This window comes from Megalobrama amblycephala, linkage group LG4 (assembly GCF_018812025.1).
Source record: "Megalobrama amblycephala isolate DHTTF-2021 linkage group LG4, ASM1881202v1, whole genome shotgun sequence".
NCBI classification, from domain to species: Eukaryota; Metazoa; Chordata; class Actinopteri; order Cypriniformes; family Xenocyprididae; genus Megalobrama; species Megalobrama amblycephala.
The window spans coordinates 11339255-11356646 of NC_063047.1; the positions used below are offsets into that span (position 1 = coordinate 11339255).

Sequence of the window (17392 nt, forward strand, 5' to 3'; positions counted from 1 at the left end):
AAAAAAAAGAAAAAAAAAAAAAAAAAAAAAAGAGAGAAAGTCAAAAAGAGAAAGAGAAGACTGGAGGGGAAATACAGGCAAGGAAAGTTAACTCTAATTATGCAAGACCATCTGTGATTTCTCAACAGACACAATTACACTGGTTAAGGGACTTTGGATGTGTGTTTAAAATTACAGGGGCTGATCTGGGATCAGAATCCACTTGGATGATCTCAACTTCGTAAAGTAGCTCTGAAATCCGTCAACGGCAACTTGAAATAAATGTCCTACAACACATGTGCAAGCTGAACAACTGACAAACACGTTACCGAAAGCCTGCGTGTTTATGTATACGCACACACAGACTGTTAAAGGAACAGATGGGCATATTCATTCTTGTAATTGCTCTGTTTTTCCTCTTAATTAATCTAATTTCACCATAAAGGGGTAATTATGTTTGGAGCAAAGCGAGAGGTGGTGGGAGATAAACATACCAGACTATCCAGACCTCCTCCCAGTAGGTCCATTGCTCCCATCTGCATTGAGGGCTGCACTGGAGGGACTGTGGCAGTGGGTGGGGCCAGATCCAGGTTCAGAAGGTCACCTAGGAGATCACCTTGTGATGGAATGACAGCGGGTGGAGCTTCAGAAGTTCCAGACTGGCCAACATCAGGGCTCTCTGCACTCTCGCCACTAAGAGAGAGAAATTATCAAACCATATATAAATATATATATTTGAGGTTATCAAACCATTTATTTAAAAAAACAAAAAAAAACAAAAAAAACAAAAAAAAAAATTATATATATAATTTTTTTTAAATTAAAAAAAATTTAAATAAAATGCATTAAAACACATTTTTTAAATAAAATATGTAAAATATAAGATAAAATTATTAACTGGAAATAAATAAAAGTGAAAACTAAAACTCAAATAAATATAAATTAAACCTAAATAGCCACAACATTTAATTATAATAATTGTTATTTATACATATATAAACATCCTTATACTTTCTATACATAAAATAATATTGGAAAAGTATAAAAACAAATCAGTGACTCACGAGCCAGCACGAGGAGGAAGTCTCCTATGCTGTACGCCACGGCTGCCCTCCACAAAAGCGCTGGGGGGTTTGTGGTAGACTGAGGCCAGAGTACCAATATGGCAGATGAGCTCCTCCAGCAGGGTGGGCTCAATAAGGTCCGTCTCCTCTGAGATCAGAGGTTTCTCGGCCAGCACCACCTCTTTAGCTGCCACAGGGTCTGTGGATAGCAGACGCCAGTAGATGTAGCCACGGTCACGCAGATCAGGGTTATCAGAATCCTGCAAAGTTAAAACGAGCAAAATACAGGGAAAGTTAAATTGACCAATAGAATACCGAGTCATACGCTATTTATGATGTGAGAGTATATATGGAGGAAGATAAAACGAAGCATTGCCGGTGACTGTTCTTTCCAACAAAACCTCATCTGAAGGACAGAGTCTTATGTAAATAATGCAGAACTCCTGAGCACCAATTCATCTGTGTGATAAGATCAAGTGGAGCGCCAGCAACACCCAGAGCAAAACAGCGGTGAGAGAATTAGATCTGGAGGCCATAAAATGGCACCTGGGATAAAGGAGGACATTTCGTATTCTGACAGGACCCTGGTGGCGAGTACAGCCTGTGGCACTGAACCTCAAAGTTAATAATGACAAGATTCAATCTCAGATCTCCGACAGCACAAGCTCACAGCTTCTCTGAATATTAATGAGATCACACGCATGCTCCTTAGCTTTTACACACAAACATTAAACTATTCTAAGCAGTTTCAAAAGGTACATAAAGACAATGTAAAAGTAATCCATATGAATTGTGCGGTTTAATCCAAATCTACTTAAAAGATATTTATATTAAAGCTGGGAACTGACACAGACTCACAAGATCCTGATTTGATTCTGATTAAATAAAACTCCAATTTGTTGGTGAAATATTATATGATGGCTGTCACTTGAACAAAGGAGACTACAATGATTTGTAACGCCAGAGCATCAAAACTGTATTTATTGTTTAAATTTTGTGATAAAGTCTCAGCTTTCAAATTCTATAAGTTTTGCTTCATGTCAAAAGTAACAAAGCAGAAAGCTTATTGGATGGGAGTCATGCTCAAATAAAATAATGTTTAGTGAAGTTTTGGTCACGCATCATCAGAAAACAGCATAAACAGATTAATAAGCATACACCATTTTTTTTTTTTTTTTTGAATTCATTTTTTGGAATTTAAGAATCGATACTGGTTCATCAAATTGATTACTGATAAAGTTGATTGATAAATTGATTTATACTACTCAGGGTTTCTACAGGTTTCATCAAATCTAATTTAATGCTTTTTAATGACATTTTTTTTAAAAATGTAATGCCATATATATGTCGCTAAATGTCAATAGATGAAGTCATACGGCAATTAGAATATTTATTATGTCATTAAGTTGCATTCGCATTCTGCCAAGTGTCAGCCCTTTACATTTGTTTGCTTCTCTGCTGCTACCTCTTTGTGCTCACATAATGTATTTTAATACAGCCAAATTCCCAATAAAATTGTTTCATCTATATATGTTTTTCTGTTTTGTTGTCAGACAATATGAAATGGTGACTGAAATGCGGTCCATTAAGACTTCATACAGGGCTCGACAATTAGCCTTGTCATGTGCTTGTCATTCGGACAAGTACATCGGTCATTCATTGTCTGAGTAAAACAGTTGCTTGTCTGGAAAAAAATAGGATTTTTTATTTTTTGGTGTAAATATAAATTTATTCTGAAGCAATATCCTTTCAGAATATTCCTGCTTTGACATATATAAATCTGCATATTTGTGATATTTACACTAAGGGCATTTTTTTTTTTTTACTTTTACAAGGGGCAATTTCCCCCTACTCAATCCTGTATGATTCATGTAAAATGTATGATTCATCTTTTATTTTTAAATTCTTGAATTTGCTCAAATTCAATTAGAATAAGACACTAAGGGCTGTTACCAATCAAATTAAATCATTCGTAACCTTCTTAATAAGTGAGTCATTGAGTCATTCATTCAAACGATTCATTCCAATGGCGGATTCATTCAAGAATGAGGCAGTTGTTTATGAATGAGTCATTGCCTGCGTCTCAATGTGCATTCTATCCATTCTAAATAGTATGTGACATTAGTAATATTCAATACTATTTAGGGCGGATAGTATGCACATTGGGATGCTTGACACAACTGATTCGTTCAAAACGCTGAATCATTCAGTAGGCTAATGAAACAGGCTGCGCGAGCAACCTTGTAACCGTCAGTCCATTATACAGCCTATTATTATCCACTATCGATCACCACTTACACTAAATGTAATCAAATCTCTCATTCTTGCGTTTTGGTGATTCCCAAGTTTTTTTTGTTGTTGTTTTTTTTTGACAATTTAATCAGGCTCCTTGTCCGACCGGGCAAGTAAAATTCTCTTTCACTTGCCCCTTCAAAGGCAGAGACATTTGCTGTGATTTTGGCTGTACATGTAAAATGATCACTCAGGTTAGAAGCAATAGTATCTATTGTATTTGTTCTCTGACAGAGCACACATCCTCAACTGGATGCGCTGATCCTCTCAGTCACTCACTGAACAGAACAGACGCAGATAGAGGTGCGCCAGCGGCAGGAAAGCAAGATCTTGCGCTCGTGCTGCAGTACCGGGGTCTCGGAAGATAGATAAGGTTTCAACAAGTTGCTATATTTGTCACAATGCGCTTTCTTGGAAAAAAGTCGCTAAATTGGCAACACTGATGCAGCCTTCCGTCTCCAGGTCCAAGCCGGTAAACCGCTATCAAAAAAGGCGTAACGGCAATTTTGCACCAGCCGGAGGCAATTACCAAACTGGTTCCGCATAGTCTATCACACCAATGTACATATTTTGCAACAGCAAATCAGTTATTAATTATGAAGGCTATATTCAAAATAAACTGGTAGTACTATTTTTCTTCAAAACGATTTAAAAAATGTAATGCCAGTAGGAATAAAAATGTATGCTTTTTAATGCCATTTAAGGCCTTAATTTTCACAAAATCCTAATAGATTTTTTAGGCTCACATATATAATATAATTCACATATTTGTATTCACATTTTGATATTCAAATATAGTTAATGTAAGCTTGCTTGCTGCGGCAAAACTAATTTTTCTGGTTCACGAGGAAGCTCAAATGTGATGTTTGAGAACAAACTTAATTGGCTCTTGCTCATCAAGCAAGCACATTAGAGCTGCATCCATCTAAAAATGAATGGATACGCAGTGCTCTCTAACACTGAAAAAATTGTAGGTGCCATTATTCTGTAATGTGATGGCTTAATTAATAGGAAAAGCTTGTTCTGATGATGCAAAAATTGTTAATTTCACTGAAGATTTACAGAGATTTATAAACAATCCAATTTATAACTGGCACAGAGGAAGAAAGCAAGGCTTACTACCATTAAAAATTGTTTCAATTAAAACATGATATTTTGATCTAATGAAGGGTTTCAAATATCTGGCCCAAAAGCTTGAACCCTAATTGTTCGGGACCATCAGAGGGCTTTACTGTATACATTGCAATGTGAGAATTATGTACATAATATGCATGCATATAATATATTAAGACGAAGCAGATCATGTAGTCTAACAGAGGCACAGGAGTGGGACACTTATCCTAAATCCTTATGGTTTTATAATCATTTTTTGTTTCCTGTGCACTTGACATTCATTTATGAAGTCATGTTTTCTGGTTTAATTATCATCTTATTGTCTGTCTGAGGTTACAAAAAGCAATTACAGCATTTTGTTAAAAAGAATTAAAACGTCAGGATGTTGAGTAACAACTTTGAATATCCCGTTTTCTTTGGAGTGATTCAGAAAGCCAAACGGCCTTGCTTTTGAGATGTGCAGTCTGAGGATGGCAACACCTCCAGAGGATGCTCTTGAAGGTGTGAGCTAGAATAGGTGCAGTGTAATTTTCTCACTGAAACATGTGCTTTGATAACCGTCTGTGTGGATATCTCACCTGTGTGGCTAGACTGAGCACTTGTTGCACAAGCTCCTGAGTCTCAGTGGGTTTCTTCAAGAACAACTTCACAATAGCTGTCAGCAACTGCAGCTGCACCTGAAAGGGAAGCGTGAAAAAACATTAACACAGAGACAAATCCTGTAACACTACCTCCCAAGAGACAAGTTCATGCAAGTTCATTACAGTATTCACTAGAGTATGATTGTTATAATACCAAAATTTCAGCAATTTTAAACACCAATTTTGTTACCACAGTAAAAAGTCTTCCCGTTTCTCTGCCAGTTTTTCTTTATGCTCATGGAGGAATATTAATACAACGCTTGCATAACACAAGTCTGCTTAATACAGCACAAAAAACAGCAGTTACTTATTTCATAATTGGGCACTTTAATAAAGCAATTTGAAAGGCACTTCACCTGTGTGCTCTCATCATGGAAGCCTTCCAGGAAGCTCTCCAGCAGCTCATCGGCATTGTCAATCCTCTCTGCGTACTCTCCCACAATCCAGATCATGGCTGCCCGGGCCTCAGGCTCATCCAGAGAGTCGAGGTTCTCACACAGGGTGGCAATCACACTCTCGTACCTAACAGCACAATAAAGAAGAAAGTCACAATGAAGCTGCAAAAAAAGCAAAATGACAGTGGGGGGGAAGGCTGGGTTCAGTGAAACTTGTTAAATGTTTTCTTCAACACATTTGAGTATGAAAGGCTGTGCCAGGACTATGAACCTTTGGATAATGAACCTTAGCCAAACAGAAATAAGATGCAGTTTAGAGAGAGAAAGTGAGAAACAGCTTTACTGGCAAAGGGGTCAGAGACAGGGGAAAAACATAAGAGAAACCTACTTGTTGGGGTACTTGCGGAAGATGTCCTTGATGACCACAATGGCTTCCTGCACCACATAATTGACCTTGGTCTGAATGAGGTCAAGCAGCGTGCTGACACAACGCTCTGCTGATTGCTGTAACGAAGACAGGAGAGACAGAAAGAGAGATCAGCTGATCTGCATAAATGGGATCATCCAGAAATTATGCAGTTGGCTTTTGTTTCACATCAAGTTGAATCCTTTTATTAGGAGCAGTGAACTTTACAATTAAAATGAATGCACAACAGATTGGCAGTGTTAATTAAGGTAATAACAATGCTATCCTAATCAGGGTTAGGCCAGCTCACCTCTACTTTAATTGCACAGCGGCCAATGGCTCGTACAGCTTTACGCACAAAGTCTACGTCCACTTCAGTGGCATATTCCTTCAGCTCAGCCAGCACCTACACAACCCAAACACACATAAATTTAGCACAGACTCTCAGAAGAACAAATAGCAAAATACCAAATATGAGTGATGTTGACATATGGGACAACAACGAAATAAAAATTATGAAGAACATTATAAGAAATAATAAGTAGTAGTAGTTTATTGCCATATCATCTTCATGGGCTATTTCATGTCAGATACATTCAATAAATATAATTTTCTTTAATTTTACTTGATAAAAATTGTAGTGGTTCATCTTACAAAACAGTTCATGTCATGACCTGTACCACAAAATCAGCCATAAGGGTCAATTTTTTTAAATTGAGATTTATACATCATCTGAAAGCTGAATAAATAAATAAGCTTTCTATTGATGTATGGTTTGTTAGGATAGGACAATATTTGAGAGAAAAAAAAAAGGAATCTGAGGGTTCAAAAAAATCTAAATATTGAGAAAATCGCCTTTAAAGTTGTGCAAATGAACTCCTTTGCAATGCATATCCACTCACAAAAATATTTTTTAATATATTTACAGTAGAAAATTTATAAAATATCTTCATGGAACATGATCTTTACTTAATATCCTAATGATTTTTGGAAAAAAAGCAAAATCGATAATTTGGACCCCTACTACGTATCGTTGGCTATTGCTAAAAATATATCCGTGCGACTGGTTTTGTGGTCCAGGGTCACAAATATGCATTTTACATTCAAAAGAAATCTACAAAAAAAAAACCAAAAAAACCTTATTTCATGCAGTTTCAGTTCTGCTGCCATTAAAGCAAAAGAGGAACAAACCAAATACTAAAACATTCTAAGATTCATGTTGATTTTTCAGGTCACTTTTTACTCAAATTGTTATGCTGAAAATATAATATATATATATATATATATATATATATATATATATATATATATATATATATATATATATATATATATATATATATATATTTTTTTTTTTTTTTTTTAAAGTATTAAATTAGAAAAATGCAAAACAGCAGTATTTATGCTAGTAGTCTCAGACTTTTGGTCTCCACTATATTTGGATGGTGCAATAGAAAAATGTATGAACAAAGGATTAGGCAGAGATCATGTTTCACATTAGTGAAGTGTAGAGGTGTAGGTGTGCGTTTCATTCACCTGAGCAATGTTGGCCTGAGACGCAAGGCGGATCATGATATCCAGCTTCTCCAGCTTGACATAGATCGGGTCGTTATATTTCACGAAGAAAACCTTCATCTCATGTTTTAGGATTTCAGGGCTGGTAGAAAGAATAAAAATGAAAATAAAAAAAAAAAATAAAAAATTTAAATGTATTCGTATTTTATTTAAATTTTTAAATCCCCAAACCATCATCACTTTGTATAAACATTTGTTTTCCTCAGCTTTGCACCTACCGTTTCTGTACGATGAGGTTAATGTTCCTCAGGGCAACATATTGCAGTTCAGGTTCAGCTGAGAGCAGCGTGACCAAAGGTGGAGCAAGTTTCTTTAGCAGAGTGCCGTAATAGTCTAGATCTTTAGGAAGCATCTCCATGAATTTCATCAGAACCTTCACGGCAGACAGCACCACGGCAGAGTTAGCGTGGGACAACCGTGGAGTTACACGCTCGCAGATACTGTAAGAGGAGAGTGAGAAACGTGCTTCAACACGGCAGACTAAAATTTGTAGCAAATCTTTATGCTGGCTTGTTTCGGTTGCCTAAAATAAGGCTGGTTAACAAATATTGATTTTCCAATTAATTACAATCTACATTTGAAAAATCCAAATCCCAAACCGAATCTGACCCCTGACCGAACACTGATTCAATTTGATAGATTCAGTTTGAGTAATCAATGACAATACAAAGCACTACACTGGAACAGCTTTATTAGTAAAGCTAGTGTCTATGTATTATATAGACTTCATTAGAGAAACCATTTAGAGTCCACCACACAGGAGTGATGAAATAACACTGCCCTCTGACCTCTGTGACTCGCGGTCATCACGGGGCGTGTAGTTGGCCAGGCAGTCAAGGATGAAGATCTGGCCCCACTCAGTGCATTCATTAAGGGCTGTCAGGAGCTTATTAATGGTCTGAGGGTTCAGATCCAGAAGGTTGCTGTTAGGATGAGACTCTGCTATCTCGGACAGAGCCGCTACTGCATTTGCTACCACCTAATGGAGGAAAAAACAAAGGCATTAAACTCAATACAGTGGGAGTGTGTGTGCATAGTCTCGAGTTTCGCACAACAATAGCATGTAATTACATACCATGGAGACTAAGAGAGAGCTAAAGTACTCGGTTGTGACAGCAACAATTGATCATGAAAACGATGATTTTTCAAAAAATATTGTATTCAAATATTTGGGCTCATAAAAATATGAATATTCGAATATTCGCAAATTTAAATGATGTTTAAAGAGAAAGACTTTTTTTATTCATCAAGTTGTCACATTTTATGAATAAGCTTACAATTAGGCAATATATACATAAGCTTATGTTATATCTTAAGATTTTCTTTTAGTTGAAAACAAACAATATGTCTAAAAAACAGAACAAAAGCATTTAAGCTCAAGCAGAGCGAATGGAAAAAAAATGCTAATAAAGCAGCCTGAACCAATCATTCTATAGAACGTTTATATTGTTTCAGATGTTCATGTTGAGAAAAAAAAAAAAAGAATATCCACATGCTCATGTGAGAAAACGCACTCCACTGACAGACATCGCAGAAACACAAAGATAATGGTGTGCTAAGCGAAGTTTCTAACAGCACTTTATGTTTTCTGTTCTGTCAGCAAAGCAACGTAGTAAAATTTGATTAGTTATTTTATTCTTTGAATAATAATTACAGATCGAATATTTGAATATTCGACTACTCATGCACACCCCTAATTATTATGAGAACACTATAGAATGTTTGAATTGTTTGTGCTTCAGTTGCCAGAGTTTCAGCGCATTGTTACGGGAAGAGTGCATCCAGTAAAACTTTCTGGCTAGCACATAACTTTGTTCAAGTTCACTTGCATTTGCAGCCTTTTGTGCAGATATCTGTTTAATCTCATATGTGTCATAGAGAACTGGTGTACATTCGCTCTTCAGCTTCACCTCATGCAGCTATTCCTTTTATATGTTTCTTTTTCAAAAACATTCATGCATTGTTGATAATCTAGCAGTGCTATTGTTTTATATTTGTCATGTTTTCATATTTTGATAGAATTATTTTCATGTCATGTTTTTATTTGTCAACATTAATTTTTGTAACGATGTTTTAATTCAAATATTTTCATTATCGCCATGATGGACAACTAAAAGCTTAGTGTTTAGCCATTGAATGTGCAAAAGTAAATTAGTTCAGTACAAATACACAATTTTTGCCCTATTTCAGAGATTATTCTTAAAAATATTGTCAATATCAAACCAGCATTTAGATTTTAAATACTAAAAGTTGTGCCTCACCATAGGGTTTGAGTCAGAGATCAGGTCTTTTAGGGTGTCCAGGAAGCCCTGGTCTTCCACCAGCTGGGCATTAATGTCGTGGAGCTTGGCGACACAAACTGCAGCAGTTTTCCTCACGTAGGGGTCTTCATCTTTCAGACACTTCCTCAGAGGTTCACACAGGTACTCTGTGATCTTGTCCACTCGGATGCACCCCATGGTGCGCACAGCCAGCGCGCGGATCAGAGGGTTTGGGTCCTCGCAGTCCTGCAGAAGAGAACATATAACCAACACACATTACACCTAAAACATAGACATTGTCGGATACACACTAAAGTTCAAAATGTTTTTGAAAAATGTCAGTAGCACTTTATTTTACAGACCTGTTCCCCATGTACATACTATGTACTTATTGTAGTTATTACAATAACTGGGTAATAACTAGGAACTAACCCTGAACCAAACCTTAATGTAGTAACCTTATATTAACAGTATTTTTTTGGCCAAGTACACTGTAAGTGTATGTACTGTATAATAAAGTGCAAACAAAATGTCTCTTACCAAGGCTGCCTTTATTTGATCAAAATACAGTAAAAACAGTAACTTGTAAAATATTATGGCAATTTAAAATAACTTTGTTTTTGTGAAAGTTTTCAGAATTAAGAACAAAGACAGACAATGGAAAGCCTCCACCATGAGAAAAAATGCTTGAAACAAATTTGCTACTGGAAAGTAGCATGATTTTGAAACTAGCAATGCTACCACCTCTCAACTAACATCCTGTCCTAACCAGATGCAACATGACACCACGACAATCGAAACATCGAGCGATACGCGACGAGCGACAGGTCATGCTATTTTAGAATTTATTTTTTTTTTCTATTTTTTTTTTTATTGTTTCTATTTCTGCGATGTCTCATATCTGATGTGGACAGACAAATTGCTTGTAGCAAGAACCTTTTTGGTTAGGACACATTGTAAGACAAGTAATTAAACCAATAGCTTTGCTATTTGCAACACAACTACAACCAAAAGTTAAAAACTAGATAACTAAAGACACAGATGTCTAATACATAACAGAGGTGCTCAAAGAGTTTTCTCAAAGAGTTTTCCTGTTTTCTAATTTGCCGTTATAGGCCTTACGGCTTACTCGCTCTACTTGCTTTAATCTTCAGTCTAGTTAGTTGATTTAGTGATGTGTCTCCCTTTCCATTCTCAGGTGTGTGGGAAGCCAGCAAACACTCATTAATGCTGATGGAACACACTGCACCATCCTATAAAGACTGACTATTCTTGCACTCAGGAAGAGAAGAGTTTCTCTGCTGTTGCCAGGCTTATGACGTGCCTTTTAAGCCCGGAACTCACCAAGCCGACGCCGATGGACGAGTGCCGACAAAACGAGACTGCGGGGTTGGCTCACGTTGGCAGCGTCTGGGTCTAAAGTTGCCCTGACACACCAAACCGATGGTCGACACCCGACAGCCAAGTAGCACGTCTGTTCTGCGCCTGCGTAAGAAGAAATGCCTTTCCGTACCAGCAGGTGGCAGTAGCTGAACAGCCAATCAGAATGGTCAGATGGCCCGACTGACCGACGAGCTCCGACGCTGATTCAACATGTCGAATCGGCTGAAAAAAAGCTGACGAGGACCAACTTCGACCGACGGTGCTGAACACTGAGAAAACTCAGTTGGCCGACGAACAAAAACCGCCTGACGGCCGACCGTCAGCTTGGTGTGTTCCAGGCTTTAGGCACTTTGCTGTCCAGAGCGTCTGAATCTCAGAGTGTGTTTTATAATGCAAACATTTAAGTTTTCAGCATAGGAAAGTTCATTATACCTAGTAGGGCTGGGCGATATATCGCATGCGATTGTCACACGCTTTTCGTCAGTAAAGCCGGTTCCCTGATTACCGCTAAATCGCCATCACCTGCTTTCAAATGGAGCGGCATTTAATAGACAGAGCCGTAGATCACTGACAAGCTACGCAATATCGCGTTTATCATCGAAGGCGATTCATCTGCGATAATGAACGCGATATTGCAAAGCTTGTCAGTGAACTACGGCTCTGTCTATTAAATGCCGCTCTATTTGAAAGCAGGTGATGGCGATTTAGCGGTAATCAGGGAACCGGCTTTACTGACGAAATGCGCGTGACAATCGCATGCGATATATCACCCAGCCCTAATACCTAGTAATCTATATCTATAGCCTGTGCCAACTGTATCACTTTCACTGATGTCTGAACCCTACCTTTACAAAGGTGTTGACTGCCATAATAGCCATGTCTGGTTGGCTCTTGGCATAATTCATCAAATACAGATAAACCAGCTTTTTCAGCTCCAGATTATCCGTCTGCATGCAGTTCACAACATCAGGAAACAGAGCACTGCGGACAAAAATATTAAGATCAAAACTCCATGAACTCCATTCTGTTCCAAAAGAAACACAGGATGGATGACACCGCATATACAACAACTTGTAAAAGAGGTAGGAATTTATACTTCACTGTGTAAACAGCTTGTATTACCTGACATCTTTTCCCACTGTCATAGATGCAATGACCTTCTTCACTGCCTCCTTCTTCTTCTCTTTCTTATCACTGTTGAGCTCTGCCTTCAGCTCAAAGATCTCACCTGAAGGGTCAGAGACACAAGACCACAAACATTTCTGACTCTGTTTAGATGTCACATAACCAGCGACAATGATGTGCTTTCAAAAAACAGTCAAAGTCTAGACAGCCAGTATTAGAGTTGTCGTTTGCCTTATGTAATAAAAGAGAAAACAATGATTCGATCATAATTCTGTGTATAATGTTTTTCTTGGCTTTGACCAAGTAATGTGTGTGGCTCTATTTGCAGTTAAAAATACTTCTGGCACAATCATGTGCTTGCAAGTGATCCAGATAAAGCCAGACACTCTAAATCTGATTTAGACTGCAGCACAATACTACGCAATATTAGTCTCCTTTAGTGTGCCGTGTTCTGCAGAATGAAACAGAATGTAACAAAGTGCTAAATGTTGTTCTATTCAACAGGATTTAAATGTTTAATGGTGCAGTGCAGTTGATGATCTGCATTGGCCAGGACAGTCACACATTACATGACTAAATCTCACTGACTTAATGCAACATACTAATCCCAAAGCAGCTCTATCTTTAAAGCAAATCGGAAAACACCAGACCTTTCTTGGTAGTGGTGAAATATTTGGAGTCTGTCATCTTGGATCCCAAGCCTCGGTTCTCCTGCAGAAGAAGAGAAAAGAAGATTCATAAACAGCCCACAAGAAAAGTGAGGAAGAGAATAAAGGGAGGTAGGATACTGAAAAAGTGCAAGCGCAGAGGAAAAAGAGGAAGTCAAGTCCCTGTCCTGCTGATACCTTTGCTGATGTTTCTTAGAGATTGTGGAGTGGGGAAAACGTTGTGCAAAAACACATTGTTAAAGCTTCTTGTTCTCTTTCAGTCAGCAAATTATACTCTCTATGTGCAGTGATTGCCTTCTCAAGGTCTCTAAATCTGCTGGGAAGAGTTTCCCATTTCCTGTTATTGAACATTAGACTCTTGCCATCACCTGAAAGGTCTTTTAAGAGGAAGAGAAACATTAGGATACAACAGTATTTCATCTGATTCAGCTGACTTGATGACAAGTTTTTTATTTATGTACACTACTGTTCAAAGATTTGGGGATTTTTTGAAAGAGATCTCTTGTGCTCACAAATGCTGCATTTATTTGATACTTAAAATGCAATAAAAACAGTAATATTGTAAAACATGATTATTATTATTATTATTATTATTATTAATAAAAGTAACGGTTTTCTATTTCAGTACATTTTATTCCATTACTCCAGTCTTCAGTGTCATAAAATCCTTCAGAAATAATTTTAATGTGCTGATTTGGTGCTAAAAAAATATTTCTTATTATGTTTAAACAGTTGAGCTTTAATATTTTTTGGATTTTTTGGTAGAAACAGTGATATTTTTCAGGATTCTTTAATGAATAAAAAGTTCAGACGAACAGCATTAATTTTTTTTTTTGTAACAATGTGAAAGTCTTTACTGTCACTTTTGATCAATTGAATGCATCATTGCTAAATAAAACTAATGCTTTCTTAAAAAAACAAACAAACAAACAAAAAAAGCTGACCACAAACTTTTAAACAGTTGTATATAATGTATCTAACAGTTAGTGTTGCTTTCGTCAACAAAAATTATGACTAAATATCGTAGTCAACGAACCTTTATCATGTGACGAAAACGAGACGAGACGCGACGTAAATGCTGGTCATGTGACGATGACTATAATTAAACGTATAATGCAATATTGTTGACGAATAAAAACAAGACTAAATGTGGTTTACAAAATAAAAACTATGCTAAAATGTAGGGCTGCTACGAATAATCGCGATTAATCGTTTGCAAAATAAAAGTCTGTGTTTATGTAATATATGTAATATGTATATATGTATGTGTGTGTTCTGTGTATAATAATTATGTATATATAAATACACACACACACATTCATGTATATATTTAAGAAAAATGTTATATTTATATATAAAATATTTATGTTTATATGTAATATAAAATATAAATATATATATTTATAATACATGCGTTTATTTCTAAACTTTATACCTGTATGTGTGTGTATTTATATATACATAATTATTATACACAGAACACACACATATATTACGTAAACACAGACTTAATCGTTGCAGCCCTACTAAAATGTCTCTTAATTTTCATTGACCAAAACGAGACAAGACGAAATGTTATAATGTTATTACGTCTCGTTTAAAAAGCCTTCAGGTCTTAAAGGGTTAAAAGACATCTCAAGGCATTATAAGGTATTGGAAACAATAATATAATAAGATAACTTTGTTTAAAATGGGTTTGGCTAAAAGAATATTTTGGTTTCATCTATACTACTAGGTACTTATACTATATTGACTGAGTTAAATAGAACTGCATTACTAAAAAGAGACAAAAATAAAATTTTCATTGACTAAAATTAGACTAAATGTCATCAGTTTTCATCGACTAAAACTAGATGAAAATAGTCATGGATAATTTTGACTAAAATAAGACTAAAATGCTCAGACTTTTAGTCAACTGAAACTTGACTAGACTAAAAAGAGTAGGAACGTGACTAAAACTAATAAAAACTAAAATGACCGCTTGACACAAAGACTAGACTAAAACTAAAATTAAAACAGGCTGCCAAAAACAACACTACTAACAGTATAACACAGTCAAACCAAAAATTATTGATATTTTTTATATATTTTTACTAGTAGGTGCAGGACACGATAGTTCATTTATGTAAGTGAGGGTAGCAAAATAAAGTAAACTGTGACATATTATACCCAAAAATTCTTCATGTAGTGCACTACCAGTAAAATTGATAAAAATTTGGGACCAAAAATTATTCAGACACTTTGACCTGACCATGTTTTGCTTAAGTGTTATCTGACATAATTAAGATCATTTTTTTTCTGACACAGTTTAACTCTGAGATCTTGTCATATTTTATTACCATTTTTTTTTTAACTAAAAAGTGAATAAACTTTCCTAATGAATGAAATGTTCAAGGTGTCTGAATACATTTTGGTTTGACTGTATAACAGTGTATATATAATTTTATTTTATTTTGCACACATAATAGTACTAATAGGACCAGCTGAATAATAATGACTTCATCTTGTTAGCTCCCTGTTACTGGACACTTCCAATTGCGTAATAAATTAAACATGGCTGACTCCAAACAGTGCATTTCTACAGTGACATGGGTTACTGAAAAACGGTTCCACATTCGTCCCACTATTTGTCAGTTTAAGCCCAAGGTTTAAGGTTTTACTTTATACTTCAATTAAAATCAACTTCAAAATTTAAATAGAGTGAAACTTAGGATGAGCATAAGAGGACAAACACAGCCATGTGCCATGAACCTGTTGCATTTTACAAACATTCTTCCTCCCCATGACTATTTCTGACTCCTACAATAAAGAAGCTGTAGAATTATGATCCATGTCCTGAATGACTTGTGTAACCCTGCTGACCATTCACATGCAAACTGTACTATGATCACTCATTAAACAGCACTTATCTGTGAATGTTCACACCAGTCTAAAAGGCCTTTGAAGACTCACAGACAGTATAAGGTAGTAAGGCAACATTACTAGTGCACTAACTCTCGACATGCATAAATCATTGTTCAAGGACTGCTGTGGTATTTCATAACAAAAACATACAAAATGTCCAAGAATATATAAAGCAATGACACAATAAACTGAACAAAAGTGACAGTAAAGACATTTACAGTATAGTTCTACAAAATATATCATCTCAAAACATTTACAGTATAATGTTAGAAAGGATTTCTGTTTCAAATAAATACTGTTCTTTTGAACTTTCTATTAAACCAAAGAACAAATGTTTCTTGAGTAACAATTCCGCATTTCAGAATGATTTCTGCAGGATCATGTGACACTGGATACTGGAGTGATGATGCTGAAAATTCAGCTTTTTAATTCATTTCTTTAAGCTTTTAACATTGTATGAACGAAGACATGTATACATTAACTACAGTTATACAAGAGATCATCTGCAAAAATCTACAAAGCTTTGCACTGGAAAACTAAACCAACAGGCAATATTAGTTGGACTAATAAAATTAACTTGATGCCGACAGGCACATAAAGTAAATAAGAATATATATATATATATATATATATATATATATATATATATATATATATATATAACATTAGACATTTTCTATAGGCTACATTCTAATCTACAGCCATTTCAGCAGGTTCACATTCAAACGAATATTATAATCTATCTCGTCAACCTGAAAGGCGGCGTCCTACTCACTCCCAGCTAGTGCACTACAGATAAAGTAACGTTAGCTGTCAACTGTCAAGCCGACAGACACTAATGTTACTAAACGACCGTTAACGTGATGCAGGGCCTGGTCGTAAATGATTACCATCATCGTAACATCACAACCGGTTAAATGTACGTGGCACAACGGTTACTGCAGCAGGTGACAGTCACACTAACCACCAGGTAAAGCAGAGCTAACTAGCAAAACCATTTATTACGTCCCGAATCCGACATTTCCACACTAATTTGAACCCAAAACAATCAACGGGTCTTTCTTCTAATCCTTAGAGCGAAATAGACCGTAACTCACACATAGCTGACTTGCCCACTCCATTTTTGGCGGATGAATGAACCTACTCGCGGAGATGTAGTCGATGGATGTGCTAGTGAATGCTAACGGCTCGCGAGCTAAAGCTTCATGACCTTCTTAATCAGGGCTTATGGGAGCGCACAGTAAGCCTTTAATCTAGCGGACTGTATTACTGGACCAACAAAGCAGCGCTCAAAGCCATAGATAAATGGAAACGAAGCACCGTACCTCAGTTAAACCAAGAAATGCTCCTTACCGAAGTAAAGTGAGTGTGTACAAGTCGGCCTTCTTCCTTCCCTCCCACCTTACGTGTTTTGTCATATGATTCACACTTCCGTCTTCCGCCTTCATTGAGAAGAGTTTTGTCATATACACTCTCCCTTGACTGCACTAAGATTACAGTAAAATTTCCAATGGTTTACAGTCTTAATTCATTTAAACATACGACTCGGATTTTGTTATGATAATAGTTGTGTGAGGAAATGGGAC

General features: G+C 36.3%; 1 protein-coding gene across 7 annotated transcripts in view; it reads right to left on the minus strand.

Moving 5' to 3' along the window:
* Positions 1 to 17262, minus strand: part of ap1b1 (adaptor related protein complex 1 subunit beta 1) — a 37113-nt gene extending 19851 nt beyond the window's left edge. For 3 of the 7 annotated variants that reach the window (XM_048187503.1, XM_048187502.1, XM_048187501.1), the window contains exons 1-13: positions 12885 to 12945; positions 12232 to 12337; positions 11955 to 12090; positions 9727 to 9972; positions 8254 to 8444; positions 7684 to 7905; positions 7427 to 7547; positions 6201 to 6296; positions 5873 to 5988; positions 5446 to 5611; positions 5027 to 5125; positions 1044 to 1303; positions 474 to 672 (exon numbers count right to left, since the gene is read on the minus strand). In XM_048187503.1, the coding sequence (XP_048043460.1) occupies positions 474 to 672; positions 1044 to 1303; positions 5027 to 5125; positions 5446 to 5611; positions 5873 to 5988; positions 6201 to 6296; positions 7427 to 7547; positions 7684 to 7905; positions 8254 to 8444; positions 9727 to 9972; positions 11955 to 12090; positions 12232 to 12337; positions 12885 to 12921 (1995 nt within the window). In that variant the 5' untranslated portion in view covers positions 12922 to 12945. The other 4 variants (XM_048187504.1, XM_048187505.1, XM_048187500.1 and 1 more) reach the window with 4 other exon arrangements.
* Between the last annotated feature and the right edge of the window lie 130 nt (positions 17263 to 17392).